Below are 24,999 nucleotides of genomic sequence, written 5' to 3' on the forward strand. Positions count from 1 at the left end.
AACTGTGAAACGGTTGGTAATGCTGCCTTATCAGACTTTGATTATCTTTAATAGTCGCCCTACGCTGAGCATGAAATGTGGGGCACAGAGCAGGTTTGGAGAGTCTTATTTCATTAGTCATAAACAACAATAAGACAGACAACACTAAAGTGCTTTTGCTCACAGGAAGGAAGATCGAAACAGTGCAGGAATATTCCCACCTGGCTCGTATTCACTAGAACTGTAACCGATACAGGGACTATATGAACTTGTAGATTATGGATTAAAACATTCTAAAAACCTGGGGCCAGCCCAGCAGGGGAGCATAGTAATAAGCAGCATATCATATGCATGAGCTTAACTTCTGGTCTGAAGAAAATTAAACACTGTGGTATTTTATTTACTTCAAGGGAGTTAGCAAGTTTGAAGGTAAAACCAAAGCTCATAACTTTTGAAGTTACAAAAGAACTGTAAACTTGTGCTAGAATAGAAATGTCACTGTATTTGCCATATGTTGTGACAGTTATTTTCGACGTGTGAACTGACTCTGATGATGCCTGTTCAACACCTTTCCTTCAACAACCCCCTCCATGTCACATAATATTGACAGACATTGTTTTTAGCACAGGTAGATGCTTCTCATTTTTAGAATATGATGTCTATACACTGTAGTCGTGTAAACAACAATATTGCATAAACCTTGCTATCGGTGCTTTGACGGAATCTGGCCTGTAGTTTGAATCTGTACATGATGAGACGTGGACGTCAGGTATTTGGACGGGTAGTGTACTTGTCAATCAGCTGTCGCCATGGCGCCCATATATAAATATACACAAGACCAAGCCACTATGAAATCATATTCAAAGTTTATCATGGCTAATTATATAATAATTAAAATGTGCATGTTTGGCTTCCAAACAGCAAGCCCAAAAGGTGTAAATTCTGCCTCTCCCCAGTGTCTGTCCATAATAAGCAGCAGCTGATGCTTACTTTCCATCCTGCTCTTTTTGAGGACACATTTTTCATGAAATGTTCAACTGGAAAAAATTCTGAAATTCCCCGAGAACAAGATGGAATTACATACGTTTGAGATGGTTGCATATAAATAGATGTATTGTAGATGCTGCTGACAGCATTTTTCACATTTTTACTCTGAAGTGCTAACTGTGTATTGGGATCTTATGTTTCTTCTTTAGCTCATCATGACAAACTATGGATCGTCCAAGTCATTCAGCAAGTCATTCAGCATGGAAGAGCAGAACTGTTTCAACTATCAACTATCACCCTAAGCATAAACATTCAAAAACACCAGCTGGTCATCATTATTAAATGGATCAATATGTGTTTGTGTTGTCGTTATGTGTATGTGTGTGTGTGCGTGTGTGTAGTGAATGTGTATACAGTGCCTTCGGAAAGTATTTAGACCCATTGAATTTTTCCAATTTTTTTACGTTACAACCTTATTATAATTTTTTTTTTATTCCCTCATCAATTTACACAAAACAGATTTTTTTTTAAACATTTATGCAAATGTATACAACAAAAAAATATACACTACCGTTCAAAAGTTTGGGGTCACTTAGAAATGTCCTTTTTTTTAAAAGAAAAGCAACAAAAAAAAGCCCATTAAAATAGCATCAAATCGATCAGAAATACAGTGTAGACATTGTTAATGTTGTAAATGACTATTGTAGCTGGAAACGGCAGAGTTTTTAATGCAATATCTACATAGGCATACAGAGGCCCATTATCAGGCCAGCATCCCAGAGTCGCCTCTTCACTGTTGACGTTGAGACTGGTGTTTTGTGGGTACTATTTAATGAAGCTGCCATTTGAGGACTTGTGAAGTGTCTGTTTCTCAAACTAGACACTCTAATGTACTTGTCCTCTTGCTCAGTTATGCACCGGGGCCTCCCACTCTTTCTATTCTGGTTAGAGACAGTTTGCGTTGTTCCTTGAAGGGAGTAGTACACAGAGTTGTGCGAGATCTTCAGTTTCTTGGCAATTTCTCACATGGAATAGCCTTCATTTCTCAGAACAAGAATAGACTGACGAGTTTCAGAAGAAAGTTCTTTGTTTCTGGCCATTTTGAGCTTGTAATCAAACCCACAAATGCTGATGCTCCAGATACTCAACCAGTCTAAAGAAGGCCAGTTTTATTGCTTCTTTAATCAGGACAACAGTTTTCAGGTGTGCTAACATAATTGCAAAAGGGTTTTTTGTGGGTTTGTTTACTTTGATTTACACAACATGCCTACCATTTTGAAGATGCAAAATATTTTTTCCTCTGAAACAAACAAGATAAAAGAACAGAAAACTTGAGCGTCCATAACTTTTCACCCCACCAAAGTCAATACTCTCAATACTTTGTAGAGCCACCTTTTGCAGCAATTATAGCTGCAAGTCTCTAGGGGTATGTCTCTATAAGCTTGACACATCTAGCCACTCTGATTTTTTCCCATTCTTTATGGAAAAACTGGAAAAATCCTCATTCGTCATTCCTTCAATTCTGACCAGTTTCCAAGTCTCTGCTGATGGAAAAACATCCCCACAGTATGGTAGTCTTGGGATAATGAGAGGTGTTGGGTTTGCGCCAGACATAGCATTTTCCTTGATGGCCAAAAAGCTCAATTTTAGTCTCATCAGACCAGAGTACCTTCTTCCATATGTTTGGGGAGTCTCCCACATGCCTTTTGGCGAACACAGAACGTGTTTGTTTTTTTTCTTTACGCAATGGCTTTTTTTCTGGCCACTCTAGCGTAATGCCCAGCTCTGTGGAGTGTACGGCTTAAAGTGGTGCTATGGACAAATACTCCAATTTCCGCTGTGGAACTTTGCAGCTCCTTCAGGGTTATCTTTGGTCCCTTTCTTGCCCCTCTGATTAATGCCCTCCTTGCCTTGTCCGTGAGTTTTGATGGGCGGCCCTCTCTTGGCAGGTTTGTTGTGGTGCCATATTCTTTCCATGTTTTAATAATGGATAAATAATGGTGCTCTGTGGGATGTTCAAAGTTTCTGATATTTTTTTATAACCCAACCCTGATCTGTACTTCTCCACAACTTTGTCCCTGAGCTGTTTGGAGAGTTCCTTGGTCTCCATGTTGCCGCTTGCTTGGTGGTGCTCCTTGCTTAGTGGTGTTGCATACTCTGGGGCTTTTCAGAACAGGTATATATAGTATATATACTGAGATCGTGTGACACTTAGATTGTCACATAATCCCCATTGCACACAGGTGGACTTTATTTAACTAATTATGTGACTTCTGAAGGTACTTGGTTGCACCAGGTCTTATTTAGGGGCTTCATAGTAAAGGGAGTGACTACATATACACACACCACTTTTCCATTTAGTTTTTTTTTTCTTCACCAATGTGGACTATTTTGTGTATGTCCATTACAAGAATTTCAAATAAAAATTCATTTAAATTACAGGTTGTACTGCAACAAAATAGGAGAAATGCCAAGGGGCATGAATACTTTTGCAAGGCACTATACATGTATCACATTTACATAAGTATTCAGACCCTTTACTCAGTACTTTGTTGAAGCAGTGATTACAGCCTTGAATCTTCTTGGGTATGATGCCATAAGCTTGGCACACCTGAATTTGGGGAGTTTCACCCATTCTACAGATCCTCTCAAGCTCTGTCAGGTTGGGCTCAGGCTGGGCTCAGGCTGGGCCACTCAAGGACATTCAGGGACTTGTCCCGAAGCAACTCCTGTGTTGTCTTGGTTGTGTGCTTAGGGTTGTTGTCCTGTTGGAAGGTGAACATTCACCCCAGTCTGAGGTCCTGAGCTCTCTGGAGCAGGTTTTATTCAAGGATCTCTCTGTACTTTGTTCCGTTCATCTTTCCCTCGATCCTGACTAGACTCCCAGTCCCTGCTGCTGAAAAAAATCCTCACAGCATGATGCTGCCACCACCATGCTTCACCGTATGGATGGTGCCAGGTTTCCTTCACACGTGATGTTTGGCATTCCTGGCCAAAGAGTTCAATCTTGGTTTCATCAGACCAGAGAATCTGTTTCTCATGGTCTGAGAGTCTTTAAGTTCCTTTTGGCAAACTCCAAGTGGGCTGTCATGTGCCTTTTACTGAGGAGTGGCTTCCATCTGGCCACGCTACCATAAATACCTGATTGGTGCAGTGCTGCAGAGATGGTTTTCCTTCTGAAAAATCTATAACGCAACAAAATGTGGAGAAAGTCCAGGGGTCTGAATACTTTCCCGAATGCACTTTGTTTGTGTGGGTTTTGTGTGAGTGCAGCGTGTGTATATAGTGTGTTTATAGTCTAGTGAGTAGTCAGTGCAGCCAGCAAACACTTTAGGAAAACATTTTGAAATCACAATAAATGTGGAATAGTTTATCTCGAAGTTAGTTTAGGTTCAGTTAAGGTTCATTTAACTGTTGTGGCCCATTGAGTGCTTTAGGAGAGTGGGAAACTTCTGTTCACAGGTGAATGCATCATGCCTGGCTCTCACGGTGGATGAGCAGAAGACTACCATCTGGATTTTGGTCAGGGGGGTCCATAAATACATCAACATGAAAAGCACTACCAATGCTCACTGCTGCGACACTGAATAACATATGATATCTCTGGTGCTCCAGAGTCCTCCCCTACTGTGTACCATGTCTTCTGGAGGGGAAATGAGCAATCTATTATCCATATGTTTATCATACTGTACGATCTCTGCCTATGTTATGGTGGTATATTGATTGTGAGAGTGGCTGGTGCATCCCGTCTCCTACTATTAAACTGATGTTGTTTTAGAGTGTCTGATGCATCCCATCTCCTACTATTAATCTGATGTTGTTTTAGAGTGTCTGATGCATCCCATCTCCTACCTGATGTTGTTTTAGAGTGTCTGATGCATCCCATCTCCTACCTGATGTTGTTTTCTTCAACCCAAGTTGCCACATGTTCAATTTGTGTATATATACACTGTCGTTCAAAAGTTTGGGGTCACTTAGACATGTTTTTGAAAGAAAAGCAATTTTTTGTCCATTAAAATAACATCAAATTGATCAGAAATACAATGTAGGCATTGTTAATGTTGTTAATGATTATTGTAGCTGGAAACGGCAGATTTTTAATTGCATATCTACATAGGTGTATAGAGGCCCATTATCAGCAACCATCACTCTTCACCCTGTGTTCAATGGCACGTTGTGTAAGCTAATCCAAGTTTATCATTTTAAATGGCTAATTGATCATTAGAAAACCCTTTTGCAATTATGTTAGCACAGCTGAAAACTGTTGTCCTGATTAAAGAAGCAATAAAACTGACCTTCTTTAGACCAGTTGAGTCTCTGGAGGATCAGCATTTGTGGGTTTGATTACAGGCTCAAAATGTCCAGAAACAAAGAACTTTCTTCTGAAACTCGTCAGTCTATTCTTGTTCAGAGAAATTAAGGAAAGTCCATGCGAGAAATTTCCAAGAAACTGAAGATCTCATACAACGCTGTGTACTACTCCCTTCAAGGAACAGCGCTAACTGGCTCTAACCAGAATAGAAAGAGGAGTGGGAGGCCCCGGTGCACAACTGAGCAAGAGGACAAGTACATTAGAGTGTCTAGTTTGAGAAACAGACGCCTCACAAGTCCTCAACTGGCAACTTCATTAAATAGTACCCGCGAAACACCAGTCTCAACGTCAACAGTGACGAGGCGACTCCGAGAGGCTGGCCTTCAGTTCTTTAATTTGTCATGCCTAGATACAGCACACCTTCCACCTCCGCTCAGAGTCAGGATAGTCAAATCAATAGTAATTACTACTGAATGATCAAGTTGAACTCATTATGTACAATGACCCAAGCTGCTAGACTTTAGATAAAGCCTTCTCCATTGGCTTTCAATCTCCACACATGACTAGAGTCTTAAGCTCAAATCTCTCCTCAGTTGTACTTCTTTTCACACCCTCTATTTGCTTCAGTCTGCCTTTTGAAGTCTGTGATATTTAACTTTATGATCAGGGTGATTGTGTTGGGGGAAAGATAACGCAGAAGTAGGTCTACATTTTGGAAACCTAACAGAAATTATATAGCCTATGTGTTACCTGCAAAGCATAAATTCGGGTGGCAGATAGCTTAGCAGTTAAGAGCGTTGGGCCAGTAACCGAAAGGTCGCTGGATCAAATTGCCGAGTCGACTAGGTGAAAATCTGCCGATGTGCCCTTGAGCAAGGCACTTAGGCCTTATTTCTCATGTAAGTTACCATTTAAACAGCCTGTGTCCACCCTATCGACAAGGGGAGATGCCCTGTGGAAGGGCTCTTTCTGTTCATTCTAAGCATGTGCCGTTGTGTCTGCCTCCAATGTAAAATGCATTTTGGACCTCCACACCAAATTACTTCTTTACTTATTTTAGGATTAAGGAAGTGTGTAGTTCGCATTCTTTAGGCATTTTGTGCTCAGTTTTATGCCCCTCGTTCCCAGCTCAAATGTACTGTAAGCTGCTTGCGTTCAGTTACAGTGAGAGTGGCTCTTGGTGCTTAACCTCTTCCTTTAGCCAAGCCAATCTGTGTAAACAGGGATTAATTACCCAAGCTTATTGTCAAGATAGCCCTCCATAACCACAGAGAGTAGATAAGCACGCGTTACACACATAATAGTCTGGGGAGAAATGAGGACATGGTGGGTTCACTTACGTAGGTACGCTGCTTTCAGAAAGTATTCACTTCCACTTGTTGTTGTGTTACAGCCTGAATTTAAAATGGATTCAATACACAATACCCCATAATGTCACAGTGAAATTATGTTTTAGACATTTGGACAAAAATTAAATTCTGAAATGTCTTGAGTCAATAAGTATTCAATGTGCTTAACCAGTCACATAATAAGTTGCATGAACTCGGTCTGTGTGCAATAATAGTGTTTAACATGATTTTTGAAGGACTACCTCATCGCCGTACCCCACACGTACAATTATCTGTAAGGTTCCTCAGCTGAGCAGTGAATTTCAAACACAAAGGAAGTATTCCAATGCCTCGCAAAGAAGGGCACCTATTGGTAGATGGGTAAAAAATGAAATAACAAACATCAAATATCCATTTGAGCATGGTGAAGTTATTAATTACACGTTGGATGGTGTATCAATACACCCAGTCACTCCAAAGATGTTTTATATATTTTTTTATTTCACCTTTATTAAACCAGGTAAGCTAGTTGAGAACAAGTTCTCATTTACAACTCCGACCTGGCCAAGATAAAGCAAAGCAGTGCGACACAAACAACAACACAGAGTTACACATGGAATAAACAAACATACAGTCAATAATACAATAGAAAAAGTCTATATACAGTGTGTGCAAATGAGGTAGGAAAAGGGAGGTAAGGCAATAAATAGTAATAATGACAATGTAGCAATTAAACACTGGAGTGATAGATGTGCAGAAGATGAGTTTGCAAGTAGAGATACTGGGGTGCAAAGGAGCTAAATAAATAAATAAAGTCCTTAGATACAGGAGTCCTTCATAACTCAGTTGCCGGAGAGGAAGGAAACCGCTCAGGGATTTCACCATGAGGCCAATGGTGCCTTTAAGACAGTTACAGAGTTTACTGGCTGTAATAGGAGAAAACTGAGGATGGAGCAACAACATTGTAGTTACTCTACAATACTAACCTAAATGATGGAGTGAAAAGAAGAAAGCCTGTAAAGAAAATAATATATTCCAAAACATGCATTCTGTTTGCAATAAAGGCACTAAAGTAAAACTGCAAAAAATGTGGCACAGAAAGGAACTTCATGTCCTGAAAACAAAGCCTTATGTTTGGAGGAAATCGAACACAAGGCATCACAGGGTACCACTCTTCATATTTTTAAGCATGGTAGTGACTGCATCATGGTATGGGTATGCTTGTCATCGGCAAGGACTAGGGAGGTTTTTTAGGATAAAAATATATTAAATAGAGCTAAGCACAGGCAAAATCCTAGAGGAAAACCTAGTTCAGTCAGCTTTCCAACAGACACTCAGAGACAAATTCCCCTTTCAGCAGGATAGTGACCTAAAGCACAAGGCCAAATATAAACTGACTTTGAATGTTCCTGAGTGGCCTAGTTACGGGTTTGACTTAAATTGTCATAAAAATCTATGGTAAGACTTGAAAATGGCTGTCTAGCAATGATCAAGTAACTGCCTTAATGTTGCTGGACTCCAGGAAGAGTAGCTGCTGCTTTGGCTAATAGGGACCATTAATAAACCCCAGGAAGAGTAGCTGCTGCTTTGGCTAATGGGGATCATTAATAAACCCCAGGAAGAGTAGCTGCTGCCTAATGGGGATCCCTAATAAACCCCAGGAAGAGTAGCTGCTGCCTAATGGGGATCATTAATAAACCCCAGGAAGAGTAGCTGCTGCCTAATGGGGATCCTTAATAAACCCCGGGAAGAGTAGCTGCTGCCTTGGCTAATGGGGATCATTAATAAACCCCAGGAAGAGTAGCTGCTGCCTTGGCTAATGGGGATCATTAATAAACCCCAGGAAGAGTAGCTGCTGCCTTGGCTAATGGGGATCATTAATAAACCCCAGGAAGAGTAGCTGCTGCCTAATGGGGATCCTTAATAAACCCCAGGAAGAGTAGCTGCTGCCTTGGCTAATGGGGATCCTTAGTAAAAAACAAATACATATCAACAACCAATTTGACAGAGCTTGAAGAATTAAAAAAATATATAATGTGCAAATTTGGTGGTGTGAATACTTATGTCAATTAGATATTAATGTATTTCATTTTCAATAAATCTGCAAACATTTCTAAAAACATATGTTCACTTTGTCATTATGGGGTATTGTGTGTAGATGGCTAAGAAAAAAATCTATATGATCCATTTTGAATTCAGGCTGTAACACAACAAAATGTAAAATAAGTCCAGGGATATAAATACTTTCTGAAGGCACTGTATGATCACACACAGGGTGCAAATCTCAAAAATATTTATTTGTGGTTTTGGTTTAAGTTTAGACATTGGTTAAAGCTCGTATTTCATGGCTGACATTTTGAAATGTGTATCGCTGGTTGAGTAGTTTAAAAGTTATTTAACGTCACTACTAATTACGTTTGGTGCCTTTTGATGCAGTAAGGTGATATCTTTAATATCTAAATAGCTTTTCAAACAACATAAACATGTCAGTGAGACACTAAAGATATCTTATTAAATTAGCAAAAAGTATCCCCTTAAAGGGATAGTTTATCCACTTCACATTATTAACGGGTCCTTAATGGACCAAAAGAGTCAGTAAAGATTTGTATTTGTTTACGTAGCCGCAGCTAAGCTTTGATTTTATAAAATGTATAAGACAATAAAAAAAAACACAACATCGCTCCAGCCGGAGACGCCACCACATACAATAACAAAATCAAGGATAACACAATAAAGCTCAGAAGCTTATTTCCATAGTGGTACTTCAGCATTGCTGATTGCAATACTCTTGGACTAAAAAACATGCTAAATTGATCGCCCAACCACGCTTAATCCATAAATCCAAATGTTGAGGTTATTGAATCTCCAGGTCCTTAGAATATGTTTTAGGTAGCCTGTATGATTTTACAATGAGACATTTTGTTATTTGGATGAACTCTCCCTTTAAATTTCACCATGTCTTGGAATTTGTTTTACACATATCCCTCTTTTTTTTTATGTCCCTGGAATGACTTTGCCCTTCAACCACATAGCCTATGTGGGTTAGTAAAATCTTTGCAAAAAAAAAAATCCTATAGAATGACCAGTTCATGCCAACATTCCAGGGATATGCACATCCGATAGTCCAGTTGTCAGTTAGTTAAGACAATTCGAAATGTTGTGGAGATGGGGTTTACAAACAGACAAGTTCTCAGGCATTCATTTCATGAAGGGGGGGGTCTCCTTGTAGTTCCAGTTTTTCCTCAGAAGAGCTTGCACCTCTGTGGATGAAAGGCTACTTTTGATCATGGGTTGTGTAATAACCAGGGTGATTCGCTGCCATCTCTGCCCCAGCAGCTGCCACTCAACCCAGGGGATGAGGAGATGCCAAGTCAAAATCTGCCTGAGCCAGCCAGCCCAGCACGCTGCTGCCCTGAAACACATCAAACACTGGGCTACTGCCGATGTTCCCATCACATCACTGCACAGTCGACCACACCTCAACTCGCCAATCAAAAACTGCTTCACATGCCTCCAAATATGATGTCATCTGTTGTTTTATCTGTTTTTTGTCAAGGCACCAAGTGCTTTATCGTAGCTCAATCCAGATTTTAATCTGTTCTCCCCGGTGATTATCATGATGGACTTCAGGTATTATATGGTCTATAACCCTCAAACTCAACTCTGGACCTCTAAACCAGTTTCACTGTATTTTATTTCATTGTTCCCCTCCAATCAGGGACTGATTTAGACCTGGGACACCAGGTGTGTGCAATTAATTATCATGTAGAACAGAAAACCAGCAGGCTCCCGACCTCATAGGTTGAATACCCCTGGTCTATACAGCGTGAGAAACCAGCATCACATGTTCCAGAGTGTCATGTTTTGATGCATAGTCACATTTCTTTGTGTTATACCATGCCATTGCTAGAATAACAGCAATGTTTATTAAATACATGTATTGTAATGCTATGTACGTATGTGTTGATTTGACAAACAAGACACATTGATAAATGCAATCATTTTATTATAAAATTCACACAGCTGTGTGCAAATCCCTTATGAAAAGGATATTTTCAGTACATTTAGTGTATTATACAGACCCCAAGAATAATTCATCAATATCCTCAAGAAATATACAGAGATGGCAAACAACTAACATATGAATGGAATTTATAATATATTTATTTTGTTTTTGGAACCCAGGTACCCAATACAGCAATGATGGTGTGGTATATTTTATTGTTTTTCCCAGTCTGACAAAATATATAACAATATAAATTATCTACATGTGATCTTCACATGGGTCTTATTTATAGTTTGCCCAAAATAAAATAACTCTGTCTTCCGTGATTGTTGAGTCTTCATCTAACATAAATGTGATGGTCGAATAGACGGAGGCAAGGCATGAGGCCAAATTCAGCTGATTAATACCACATTACTTAAATGTCAAATATATTAATCTTTGTGATTGACCTATATATCTTGTGCAAATACTGTATATTTTATGATATCTTTGCAAGTACCAGCAGACTTCCAAAACCTTCAACAGTTTATTAAACAACTGTATGTACCATACTGTAAACTAGCACAAGAAAATAAAGAAATCACAAAAATACAATATAATGTAAAGTAAAGTCATATTTAAATAGTTGATAGAAATAATCCGATTTTGTATGCCATCCCCATTCAATAACATGACCTCTCAAGCTCTAAGGACTGGTTGGTCGTTGGGTATATGTAAACCAAATAGAGTTGTTCCACTCTGGCTTGATACCTCAGTAACTACTTCCTCAGTTTAAAACATCTCTACTTTATGACTGCACTCAGTCCTTCATATAAACAAACAAAACATGATGCCTTATGCTAACTCATTCTCTTTTCATTGGTGAAACTTGAATTTATGAAAGTGTGCTGAAAGAAGGAGACATTTAGATAAAGCTAACTCATGGTTTAGTCCTTGTGCCTGGATATTTGTTCATAAGCAATAGACCATGAGAAAATGTTAAAGATATGCAAATAAAAGTCACATTTTTGTCATATTTTCATGCTGTATGTGTCAATAGTAAATTATTTAAAAATGGTGTTAAATATATTTTCTCGAAGAACACAAAACGGGTTTCTCTCGTTCACACATTATTTCCAAAAACTCCAGTGCAGCAAAACTATGGGTTTCTGAAAGGATATATCACATTTGTGTCAAAGTTTGGCACTTAGTTGTTCTTCCATAACCTTCCATTCATTTACATTTTAAAATAAGTAAACACTACACATTAAAGGCCCAGTGCAGTCTAAAATGTTTTGTTTTTTAAAAATACATTTTCAGACTATGAGGTTGGAATAATACTGTAAAATTGAGAAAATTATGATAATGCCCTTTTAGTGTAAGAGCTGTTTGAAAAGACCACCTGTAATTTCAGTTTTGGCCTGCCTGGTGACATCAGGTAGCCTAGCAGTTACGAGCATTGTGCCAGCAACCAAAAGCTTGCTGATTCAAATCCCTGAGCTGACTAAGTGAAAAATCTGTCGATGTTCCCTTGAGCAAGGCAATTAACCCTAATTGCTCCTGTAAGTTGCTCTGGATAACAGCGTCTCCTAAGTTACTAAAATGTAAATAAGAGAGTTCCAAACCTCTCCCCCATTCACAGATAGTTTTCAGACCACTCCCAGAAGGTCCTAGCAAAATTCTTGCTTGAGAAATTGCTCTTCGCTAAGAAGCTATTTTTGTTCATTTTTGAAAACACAATCACAGTAAGGTTCTTAATTGTTACCCAGAAATAGGCTGCATTGGACCTTAAGTAAACTATCAAGTGGCCCAAAAAATAAATTCCTTTCTTTTCAAGAAGTGCAAAAAACAACATACATGCTTAAGACACACCCTGGTACTGAGTGATAGCTTCGCAACAGGTACAATATATAGGACCACTAGTGAATGAAAGCGCTTCAGTTTCCACTTCATTCAACTAACATTGGTAGTACAGTTAATACAGAAACTCTGAAGATCACTCTAGAGTAGCACATCTGTTCAGTACCTCAGGAAGTAGCTAACATCACAGTAAAATGTCTGAAAATATATTTTCAATTGAGGCTGGTTAATAAGTAACTTTGCCACCTACCTTTTTAGCCATAACATTCAATGAACAGACTATAACTGGTCTTTAACGCCTATGTAGACCACAACATGGAAAATAAAACAACTACAACACGATAAATTAATTTCTACATAGAACGAAAGTGTGTCTCGTTGTTGACAAATGACATTCTCCATCTCTGTTTTGTTAAGGGCCATCTGTTTTGTTAAGGGGAAATCTAAACAATTTCCCACAGGTTCAAGCATAATGTAATGATATAAATGAAAAGGGTTGAATGAAGGAAAGACAACAAACCAATAAGTTCCCCATTCAAAAATGTAAGGGTTTGTTAAGTGTTGGTTTCCTTTTGTGATCGACTATGTACATAATATCATGTGACTTACAATATGCATAATGACTTTATTTTGATTCACGCACTGCTCTTTAACATCCTTGGGCTGCCTTTACCCAAGGTACTCGTTTGGAAACGGTTGGCTATGATTTGGGTATATAAATATCCCTCAAGTTGCATTGTAAGACCTCTGTACCGTATGATGTGAAGCACATTAGTACTCAAAGCAGTTTGAGTACTTATTTTGACGTTCACAATGTGCTACACTATACAGTACATGAGTAATGTCGTACTGACACATTAATGATTTAATGAGGCATCGTAAACACTGGAAAAAAACAACAACAAAACAAACCAAAATGAATTCCTGAACTTCTCCCAGATATTTAAACATGTTTTCAGTGTCAGATCATTGTAATTTCCACAGTGTGTCTCTTCAAAGAGAGTAAGGCTAATGCATCTGGTCGGGTCACAAGCAGATGCTTTCTTCTCCACGGAGCTGTCAAGTTCAGCAATATTCCTCCAGTTAAATAGTTAGTTTTTGCCTTAAGTCCCCCTAAACCACCCATTGAGACAGATGGATCTGTTTTAATGCAGTGACTAAGCAATGCTGTTCAGTCTTATGGCAAATGGGAGTGTGTTTTCTGTCACTGAGCGTTTGGGCATTTTGATGGGTGTAGGCATTCAGAACTACAGCCGCTTCCAGTGTAGACACTCAACGTGCCAGCCGAATGAAGTAAAACACTGCTTGCTGTGTTTGTGTAATACTCACGTCTACCAAGTGGTTGTCGGGGAGAAAAAGGAGCAGAATATTTTTGGGATGATTTTGATGCCTATTTCTTATCTACACACTTCCCATAGGAGCCAGCACAACCACACCTGTGTCAATTGAAGTGTTTGAAAAGGAAGATTAGGTCCTCAGAACACTATAAGTTAATAAAAGTTGATATAACGTTTTTTTGCCTGTAAGGTCTGTATTGATCCTGTCTTAATACATATTGGTGGAGATGAACATGAACTTAGAAGTCAACATCTGAAAGTATTTTTGTCTCATTTTCTACTTTTCCTCAAAAAAAGATGAATAATCAGCCGTGTTCTTTTTCTGCATCCATAGCCAACAACAGAATACCTTAAAACGTGTTGAATTTTGGCCAGAAAGGTGCATGCAATAAATGTAAACCACTACATAATAACATATATACACAGTGTCTGTACAGTCGACCATAAACAGTATTTTCTAGCGCTCTGACCACACATGAAAAAAAGTCACGTTCAACACTGCTAGTCATGTTTAACACTGCTAAAGTCATGTTTAACACTGCTAAAGTAATTTTTAACAGTGCTAAAGTCATGTTTAACACTGCTAAAGTCATGTTTAACACTGCTAAAGTCATGTTTAACACTGCTAAAGTCATGTTTAACACTGCTAAAGTCATGTTTAACAGTTAGCTAAAAGAAACATATCAAAGTAAAATGTAAAATCATACTTACTGTTCAACCTATATAACTATTAAAGTGCTTTTTGTATTTTGGATGGATGTAGAATATAGCAATAAATAAAAACGTGAAAATAAGCTGATGTCATATCTGACATTTGTCTTCTGTAGCGCATGCGTAACTTGTTAATACAAAAAAACAGGAAACTGCCCTTTTCACTGTGATCTAATATGCTGACTAAGGGCAGATACAAATAAAACATTGAAGCGGACCTGATATTGAATAATTTCTACATAAACCAATACCTGACCAAGGGGAATCTGGGAAACGTAGTCATGCAGAATCACTATGGTGAGCTTAGGTTCTTGCTTACACAAAGCACAGTCGTAGTTCCACTATCAGACTCCAGATCCCTGCATGCCTATTGGGTTTGCTACAACTTTTGCATAAAAAAATATGAATGATCAAATAACGAAATAAAAGAAAAACAAAAGGAAAAGGAAAACATTTCAGTGGGTCCCCTTCTTAAAAATGGTCTTGTTGGAGCAGAACGTATATTCTACGTCTGGCTACACGCTGGATCTAGAGATAGAGATAGGAGATCCAGTAAACCAGGTTAAAGAGACCGAAAGCGGTGGGGAAACCGATGCGAGCGTACGAGTCTATCTTGGCGACACGGATATGCAACCGCCCGTGCCGCCAGGCCCCAGAGCGGCAGTCCTCGAAACAGCAGAAGAAGCTGGTGCAGTCCTTGCCGTCCAGGCACTCGTAGCCATACTCCTCATCCCGCTCCTGCATGTGGGTGGCGTTGTTCATCTGGATGGCGGTGGCTGAGCGAGGGCGTATGTCCACCGTAGGGGTCTGCTTTTAACAGAGAGAGCACAGTTAGCAACTGGAGTCTAAGAGGTGAAACATGGGGGACCTAATTTAGTCTCTATCTTAGTACACAAAATATAATTTTTAACTTCACTTGGAAATTTAATATTTTTAAGCATTTCAGTAAAACACAAATAAGCCATCAGTGGTACCTGTATTTAATTAGAGTGGCTTAAAGCTGACAATGGACTATTCCCTTTGGAACACACAATGCAAATTACACCTATGGGTAAAGCCAAAAGTACAAAGTATCTGGCTTCTGTAGGATACATTGTGTATTGGGCTTTATTTAGTCGAAAGATGATGCTAGTGCTGGGCAACCTATTTTAAGCTCTGTTTTGCACGTCATGGGAAAATACGAGGAGTATCATGGTTATCATTAGTCCCAAACCTAAACACAGTCCCTTTTTGCATAATGATTCACTCAAATTACATAATTCTTGTTCTGTATGTGGATGCCATTGAGTGGATTTCAGAGGGGGAACATTTGAATTTATTCTAAATGGATAATGATGTAAGCTGTACGATAAGAAAGACTGTTGAGCAGGGACTCACTGTTCCTCCATTTCCTATCCCTAAATGGGTTAAATCAACCTCCTTTAAAGCCTGCTCACCACTTGAGAGCACAGCAATTCATTTCTGACAATTCCTAAAATAGTCCTTTGCTCCATTAGTCAAAGGAGGCACAATTAGCATTTTCATGGGCTTTTATCTCAAAATGGCAAGCCACCTTTGCACATATGTCTTCTCTCGTGATGAACTATAAGACTGAGTTTCTGCTGACCCAGCATAATATTTTGTGTATGATTCATTTAGAAATATAATGACGCAGTTACATACAGTATTGTATTGTTCCACTTCAAATAAACTGAATGGAATCGCTACTAACTGAACAGAGCCCAAAGCCTTTAACCTCTAACCCCTAACCTCTAGTCCCTAACCTCTAGCCCTAGCCTCTAGACCCTATCCCGTAACCTCTAACCTCTAGTCCCTAGCCTCTAACCCCTAGCCTCTAAACTCTAGTCCCTAGCCTCTAACCCCAAGCCCCTAACCTCTAGGCCCTATCCCATAGCCTCTAACCCCTACTCCCTAGCCTCTAACCCCTATCCCCTTCCTTTTCCTTAGGCTTTATTGTAGTTCATCGATGTCATGCTAGTGCTATGTATAGGTAATCATACTGCTTTCCTAATGTCCTCATAAAATGAACCATATGTGTGTCAAGCACCATCAAACGCCATAAGCATTGGGGTTAAATTGTTTAAAGGCAATCCTTCTCTGCAGCTCAAATTTGCCCAGCACTAGAATACAAGGATGCTTGTAGTTCCTTTGAAAACGATGCATAACCACATGTAAAGATTGGTTGGTTCCACATTATACTCTGATTGATTGACAAGCAGGGGATTTGCAGCTAGGTCGAAAATATACAGGTTAATACAACCTAATAATTCCATGTGGAGCGTTTGAAAATAAACACATTCATTGGACCAGCTCTGTGGCTTATTCTACAGGAATAGGATTGAAAATGTCACCAATGGTCGAGAAATCAAGTAATAAAGTGGCTGCAGATCATTTTTTAAATAATTTTTTAAAGAATATAATGACAGTAAAACAGTTATGCTGTGTTTGGTGAGTAGTTAGCTAAAATGGGAAACTTTTTGTACTGCTAACATTTGCTTCCGGTCACTTTTGCTCGTTAATTCTGTAGAATCAGTAATGGCGCTGGTCCAATGAATTTGTTAATTTTCCAACGCTTCCGCATGGAATTATTACATGGTTTTAACCTTTTATCATCAACCTAGATTTGCACCAGGAAGCAGCATCGGGTCATGTGACTCGGTTCTCAAAGGGGGGGTTGCACGGGAGAAGGAAGCGTGTAGTGGAAGCTAGCTCAAGCAGAAGAGCAAACCCAGATCCTGCAGTGTGGCCGGGGTTTGCAAACAAAAGTGGCATAACCAGCTTTAACCGGATGAAGTAGACAACCTCTCAAAATGAATAATTGACGGAAACACTAAGGGCTCTATTCAATCCGCACCGTGGAAGTTCAGCTTTACAGGTTGAATATAGGCCTTAGTCTCCTACTCTGGATAACTACCACTATAATCAAAGCTTAGTGTCAGCTGTAGTTCATTTTTTGATCATTTAAAATAGCTATAAAAATGATCTTACTTTAAATGGCTGGTTCAAATGTTTACCATACTTACAGTATCCTCTGACTAATGGTATTTAAATTCAGTCAAATTACCCCATTAAGAAATGTTACACTTCCATATAATAGATTCAGGGTGATTCTGTTTTTTAAAGCACATCATCTTCTTTACTTGAGTGTTAAATATACAGGTAACTGCCAAAATAAAGGAAACCCCAACATAAAGCGTCTTAAGAGGGCATTGGGCCACCACAAGCCAGAACAGCTTCAATGCACCGTGGCATAGATTTTACAAGTGTCTGGCACTCTATTGGAGGGATTCACACCATTCTTCCACAAAAAAATCCATTATTTGGTGTTTTGTTGATGGTGGAAAACGCTGTCTCAGGCGCCGCTCCTGAATCTCCCATAAATGTCCAAATGGGTTGAGATCTGGTGACTGAGATGGAAATGGCATGTGCTTTACATCGTTTTCATGCTCATCAAACCATTCAGTGACCTCTCGTGCCCTGTGGATGGGGCATTGTCATCCTATGGGGGCATGGCCATGGTAGCAACATTGCCCAGCATTTTATACATGACCCTAAGCATGATGGGATGCTAATTGCTTAATTAACTCAGAAACCACACCTGTGTGGAAGAACATGCTTTCAATATACTTTGTATGCCTCACCTAAGTGTTTCCATTATTTTGGCAGTTACCTGTAGCTCTTCAGTAGCACCCTGTGCACTGTGAGTGTTTTAGAGATTACTGGGGCTAAATCTACTCTGCTGCATGTGGAGCCATTAAAATGATCACTACTAATTAGGCTTAACACAGTGTAGGGGTTGTCTATTTCAGTCTGTTAAGGCTCTGCTGATTCTATAGGAAGCGTCAGGTTAAAAGCCCCACAAACACACGGGTAGCTTAGCTTGACAGGGGAAAAAGAGCTGCCACTGCTTTACTGTTAAAATTGCACAGTGTAAAAAATAAAATAAGTCAGAATGAAACCATTTTGTACCATCTTTGTACTAGCTGTGGACGTGTGTGTGCTGGTTATATGAGAGAGCAGAATGTTGTCATTACACAAGTATGTCTGGCTGCCTCTGCACAGTGAGCGCTTTGTTTGGTGGTATTGCGGAAGACATTCTGAGGTAAAGGTAAAGAAAGGGTCTCTAAAACAGACATGTAGCAGTGAGGTACACTAGCTGGGTACAGAGACAGGCAAAATGCAGCAGACACATGCAGTCAATAGATGAAACTCAGACACAGGCAATATACCTTTGAGGAAAATAGCCGGAGGAGCTTTTGTCCCAACAGGAAACAAAGAATATGTAGAATTAAAAGAGAACAACACAAAAAAGAACAAATGTAAAAAGACAAACAGAGAGAATGTCTAAAGAAAATAACACCGTAGAAGTAGGAAGGGAACAACATACTGTCGAGACACACATACAGGAGGAAGATGCAGGACTGGATACATCAAATTGTGGACCAGGTTGATCCCCAGTCAATTTTACATTTAGAGATGTGCTATATCCATGAAACAAACTTGACATCAACGATTTAGGGATGATATTGATCCTAGATGGGCTCAGAGCTGACCCGTTACACCAAGACAAGACAATGGCATTTTTAAGCTCAGTTAAAGGCATTTTTATCTGAAAAACACATTGAACATGGATTTGTAGTACTTTAAACTCTCAAACTACTGTATCTTCAAAAATGCTTTTTTACTGATTTTATTTCCTGTTTATCAAACAATTAGTCCTAATGGAATAACACATCAGTTCCAGTATGCATACATTTAACAGATTGATTATAAATACACTGTCGTTGTCTACATACACACGGTTGTTGTCTACATACAATTATTTGAACAATTACTGTACCATCATAACATTTCATAACATTGAAATAGGACATCATTATTTACTTATTCATTTTTTAATTTTCAGAAAATGGTTAAATCCTTAAACCTAAAACCCATGAGAAATGAAAATGGTTAGACCCTTACACCTAAAACCCATGAGATATGAAAATGGTTAGACCCTTACACCCAAAACCCATGAGATATGAAAATGGTCAGACCCTTACACCACAAAAACCTATGAGAAATGAAAATGGTTAGACCCTTACACCCAAAACCCATGAGATATGAAAATGGTCAGACCCTTACACTATAAAAACCTATGAGAAATGAAAATGGATATACCATTACACCCAAAACCTATGAGAAATTAAACTGGTTAGACCCTTACAACACACAAAACCTATGAGAAATTAAAATGGTTAGACTATTACACCCAAAACCTATGAGAAATAAAAATGGATGGACCATTACACCCAAAACCCACGAGAAATGAAAATGGTTAGACCCTTACAACACACAAAACCCATGAGAAATGAAAATGGTTAGACCCTTCCATTCAAAACCTATGAGAAATGAAAATGGTTAGACTATTACACCCAAAACCTATGATAAATGAAAATGGTTAGACTATTACACCCAAAACCTATGATAAATGAAAATGGTTAGACTATTACACCCAAAACCTATGATAAATGAAAATGGTTAGACCCTTACAACACACAAAACCTATGATAAATGAAAATGGTTAGACCCTTACACTATAAAAAACCTATGAGAAATGAAAATGGTTAGACCCTTACACTATAAAAAACCTATGATAAATTAAAACGGTTAGACCCTTACACTATAAAAAACCTATGAGAAATGAAAATGGTTAGACCCTTACACTATAAAAAACCTATGAGAAATTAAACTGGTTAGACCCTTACAACACACAAAACCTACGAGTGTCACGCCCTGACCTTAGAGAGCCGTTGTATTTCTCTATTTGGTGAGGTCAGGGTGTGAGGTGGGGTGGGCATTCGATGTTTTGTATTTCTTTGGTTTTGGCCGAGTGTGGTTCCCAATCAGACGCAGCTGTCTATCGTTGTCTCTGATTGGGAATGATACTTAGGTAGCCTGTTTTCCCACCTACGTTGTGGGATCTTGTTTTTTGCTCTGTGAAGCCGGCAGAACGTGACGTTCGTTATTCCTTCTGTTGTTTTTGTTTGGTGTTCTGAGTATTAAAGATCATGGACACTTACCACGCTGCACCTTGGTCTACTTCTTCAGACGAACGTCACAGAAGATCCCACCACAAAAGGACCAAGCAGCGTTTTCTGGAGGAGTGGACATGGGAGGAGGTACTGGAAGGCAAGGGACCGTGGGCACAGGCTGGATAATATCGCCATCCTAAGGAGGAGCTGGCATGAGTTGGCATGACGAAGCATGCACGAGAGCACACGGGGAGATTGGCGGAGTCAGGTTATAGACCTGAGCCAACTCCCCGTGCTTACCGCGGGGAGCGAATGACCGGGCAGGCACCGTGTTATGCGGTAAAGCGCACGGTGTCGCCAGGGCGCGTGCACAGCCCGGTGCACTCGGAGCCAGCTCTCCGCAAGTGCCACACTAGAGTGGGCACCCAGTCAGGATTGTGCCAGCTCAGCTCTCTTGGTCTCCGGTGCGCCGTTTCGGCCCAGGGTATCCTGCGCCAGCTCTGCGCACTGTGTCTCCGGTGCGCTGTGACAGCTCAGTGTGTCCTGTGCCTGCTCTCCACACATGCCGGGCTAAAGTGGGCATTCAGCCACGAGGAGCGGTGCGAGTTGTAAGCACCAGATCTCCAGTGCTCCCACACAGCCCTGTTCAACCTGTGCCTGCGCTCTGGAGGTGCTGTGCTAAAGTGGGCATTCAGCCTGGAAGAGTGGTGCCAAGGATAGGCACCAGATCTACAGTGCTCCCCCACAGTCCGGTTCATCCTGTGCCTGCTCCATGGGTCTCCAGCCTCCGGCGACGGTCCCCTGTCCGGAGCCTCCGGCAACGGTCCCTAGTCCGGGGCCTGTGGCGAGGGTCCCCAGTCCGGGGCCTGCAACGAGGGTCCCCAGTCCGGGGCCTGCGGCGAGGGTCCCCAGTCAGGGGCCTGCGGCAAGGGTCCCTAGTCCAGGGTCTGCGGCGAGGATCCCCAGTCCGTGGCCGGTGACGATGGTCCCCGCACCAGAGGCGCCACTAAAGTGGGGGGAGCCAGAGGCGGAGTGGGGGCTATGCCCTGAACCGGAGCCGCCGCCAAGGGTAGATGCCCACCCGGACCCTCCCCTATAGGTTCAGGTTTGCGGCCGGGAATCCGCACCTTGGGGGGGGGGGGGGTGGGTACTGTCACGCCCTGACCTTAGAGAGCTGTTTTATTTCTCTATTTGGTGAGGTCAGGGTGTGAGGTGGGGTGGGCATTCTATGTTTTGTATTTCTTTGGTTTTGGCCGAGTGTGGTTCCCAATCAGACACAGCTGTCTATCGTTGTCTCTGATTGGGCATCATACTTAGGTAGCCTGTTTTCCCACCTACGTTGTGGGATCTTGTTTTTTGTTAGCTCTATGAAGCTGGCAGAACGTTACGTTCGTTATTCCGTTTGTTGTTTTTGTTTGGTGTTCTGAGTATTAAAGATCATGAACACTTACCACGCTGCACCTTGGTCTACTTCTTCAGACGAACATCACAATGAGAAATGAAAATGGTTAGACTATTACACCCAAAACCTATGAGAAATGAAAATGATTAGACTATTACACCCAAAACCTATGAGAAATGAAAATGATTAGACCCTTATACCCAAAACCTATGAGAAATGAAAATGGTTAGACTATTACACCCAAAACCTATGAGAAATGAAAATGGATAGACCCTTATACCCAAAACCTATGAGAAATGAAAATGGTTAGACTATTACACCCAAAACCTATGAGAAATGAAAATGGATAGACCCTTATACCCAAAACCTATGAGAAATGAAAATGTTTAGACTATTACACCCAAAACCTATGAGAAATGAAAATGGTTAGACTATTACACCCAAAACCTATGAGAAATTAAAATGGTTAGACTATTACACCCAAAACCTATGAGAAATGAAAATGGATAGACCCTTTTCCCCAAAACCTATGAGAAATTAAAATGGTTAGACCCTTATACCCAAAACCTATGAGAAATGAAAATGGTTAGACTATTACACCCAAAACCTATGAGAAATTAAAATGGTTAGACTATTACACCCAAAACCTATGAGAAATGAAAATGATTAGACCCTTATACCCAAAACCTATGAGAAATTAAAATGATTAGAGCCTTATACCCTAAACCTATGAGAAATTAAAATGATTAGACCCATATACCCAAAACCTATGAGAAATTAGTATGGATAGACCCTTACACCCAAAAGTTATGAGAAATGAAAATGGTTAGACCCTTACAGACAAAACCAATGAGAAATGAAAATGGTTAGACCCTTACACCCAAAAGTTATGAGAAATGAAAATGATTAGACCCTTATACACAAAACCTATGAGAAATTAAAATGGATAGACCCTTATACCCAAAACCCATGAGAATTTAAAAAAATTAGACACTTAAACCCATAATACATTAAAATGGTCAGACCCATAGACCAAAAACCTACGAGAAATTAAAATGGTTAGACCCTTACATTCAAATCCTATGAGAAATTAAAATGGATAGACCCTTATACCTAAAAGCCATGAGAAATAAAAATGGTTAGACCCTTACAGACAATACCTATATGAAATGAAAACGGTCAGACCCTAACAACCAAAATCTATGAGACATGAAAACAGGTTAGACCCTTAGACCCAAAATCTATGAGAAATTAAAATGGTTACACCCTTACACACAAAACCTATGATATATGAAAATGGATAGACCCTTATACCCAAATCCAATGAGAAATTAGTATGGTTAGACCCTTACACCCAAAAGTTATGAGAAATGAAAATGGTTAGACCTTTACAGACAAAACAAATGAGAAATGAAAATGGTTAGACCCTTACACCCAAAACCTATGAGAATTTAAAATATGTTATTTCCTCGATTTCCCTTTTTATTCATGAAGATCAAAAGGATCTGAGTCAAAGGCTTCTGCATCACAACTTGGCAGACCATGTGAAGAACCTCATTTAGAACAACCCCTTAGAGAAAGCAAACTGGCATTACACCTTCAGATCGTCAAAACTCATTCACCCAGCACACATTTATATCCAAAAGCAAATCTTACTTACAGAGAAGCTGAAACTGGAGCACTCCACAGCCTGATAAGTACCTAGCTAGCTAACTCTGGTGCTTTTACTATAGCCGCCATGATGTTGTGGGGATTTAAAGCCCCGACACCTTCTGGTCATGTGACGAGGTTTTAAAATAGTACTGCACAGCTGTGGTATGGATTAAGGACAGGTTCTATGTCTCTCGTAGACTGCATGGCACGAGGTGGCCTCACAATGACTGCTCCCTTCAGAGAACCTAGTGGTTGTAGGCTTTGCATCACAGTGACACAGTAATACAGTGATTGGAGAGGCTTTTAGAGACGGGAAATAACTCTGTGTTTGGAGAGTGTTGTAATCCCCACCCCTTGACCTGGCCTATTCCTAATATAAACACATTCTCACAGGTACGGTCAACATTCTTTGCAAACACATTAAGCTCAAAATGTGTCTGACATTTATCTCAGCTATTCTGACCATTTTATCTTCACTACTAGAGAAGAGTCATTGTGTGCCCACTTTGTTTTGGATAAACGACTCACCGGGTTTTTCTTCTTCTTGTCCTTTTTTGTGCTTGGCTTCCTGTTGCTTACAAAGTAATGCAGTGTTCCGTATTCTATCAGCGCGGCAAAGACGAAGATGAAGCATACGGACACAAAGAGGTCCATGGCCGTCACGTAGGACACCTTAGGCAGCGACTTCCTGGCTATGGTACTCAGCGTAGTCATGGTCAGCACAGTGGTGATGCCTGTCAATAGACCAGATGGCCAAGAGGGTCAGACGAGGGTACATAAAGGGTATAGCAACAAAAGATAACAGTATGCCATTCTTAGAGGGTTTTGATTTTAGTACTTGGGGAGTTGGTGCAGTGGAGGCAATAAAAAATGTAGGATATGTCGGAGACTAACAAAATAGAGTTGTAAGAGTGGTTCAGAGTATATATATATATTTAATATATATATATATATATCATTATTTTATTGACCTCCCTGGTCTCAGAGACGTGAGAAAAAAACTGACCAAAAATTCAAAGAAACTTTCTGTACAAAAATATATTCACAGAGTTTATTGGAATGGAGCAATCTCAGACTGGTTGAACAAAATACAATATGTATGATACACAGTGGGGATGTTTCAACTATTTTTGCATGCTGCACACATCTATTTTGAAGAGAGCTTCCTATTTGATCCTTATGGGTCTTAAATGAATTACATACTTTACGTGTGTGAGCTGGGTTATGCCTAAGTGCTTTCTCTGGTAATGTAACATATCTAACAGATACAGTATATTTCCCATAATACTACTCCAACAAATGAAAGGAATCCGAGGAAACGGTATCATTAAGTATAGTGATTAGAAATCAAGGCAGAGTATTCAAGTACTGGATTACACAAAACTAAAGGATTATGAAATGCTGTTAAATTGCAAACACTTGACACAT

The 24,999-nt window shown here is 39.9% G+C and overlaps 1 protein-coding gene across 2 annotated transcripts in view; it reads right to left on the bottom strand.

Annotated features, from left to right (window-relative positions):
- Positions 1-14,519: 14,519 nt before the first annotated feature.
- The window catches only part of LOC139418019 (gamma-aminobutyric acid receptor subunit gamma-2), a 65,907-nt gene continuing 55,427 nt past the window's right edge, over positions 14,520-24,999 (bottom strand). The window contains exons 8-10 of one of the 2 annotated variants that reach the window (XM_071167104.1): positions 24,100-24,305; positions 18,729-18,752; positions 14,520-15,306 (exon numbers count right to left, since the gene is read on the bottom strand). In XM_071167104.1, coding sequence (XP_071023205.1) covers positions 15,028-15,306; positions 18,729-18,752; positions 24,100-24,305 — 509 coding nt within the window. In that variant the 3' untranslated portion in view covers positions 14,520-15,027. Of the gene's footprint in view, positions 15,310-18,728; positions 18,753-24,099; positions 24,306-24,999 lie in introns of both variants that reach the window. The other variant, XM_071167102.1, reaches the window with a different exon arrangement.

This window comes from Oncorhynchus clarkii, chromosome 10 (assembly GCF_045791955.1).
Source record: "Oncorhynchus clarkii lewisi isolate Uvic-CL-2024 chromosome 10, UVic_Ocla_1.0, whole genome shotgun sequence".
NCBI lineage: Eukaryota > Metazoa > Chordata > Actinopteri > Salmoniformes > Salmonidae > Oncorhynchus > Oncorhynchus clarkii.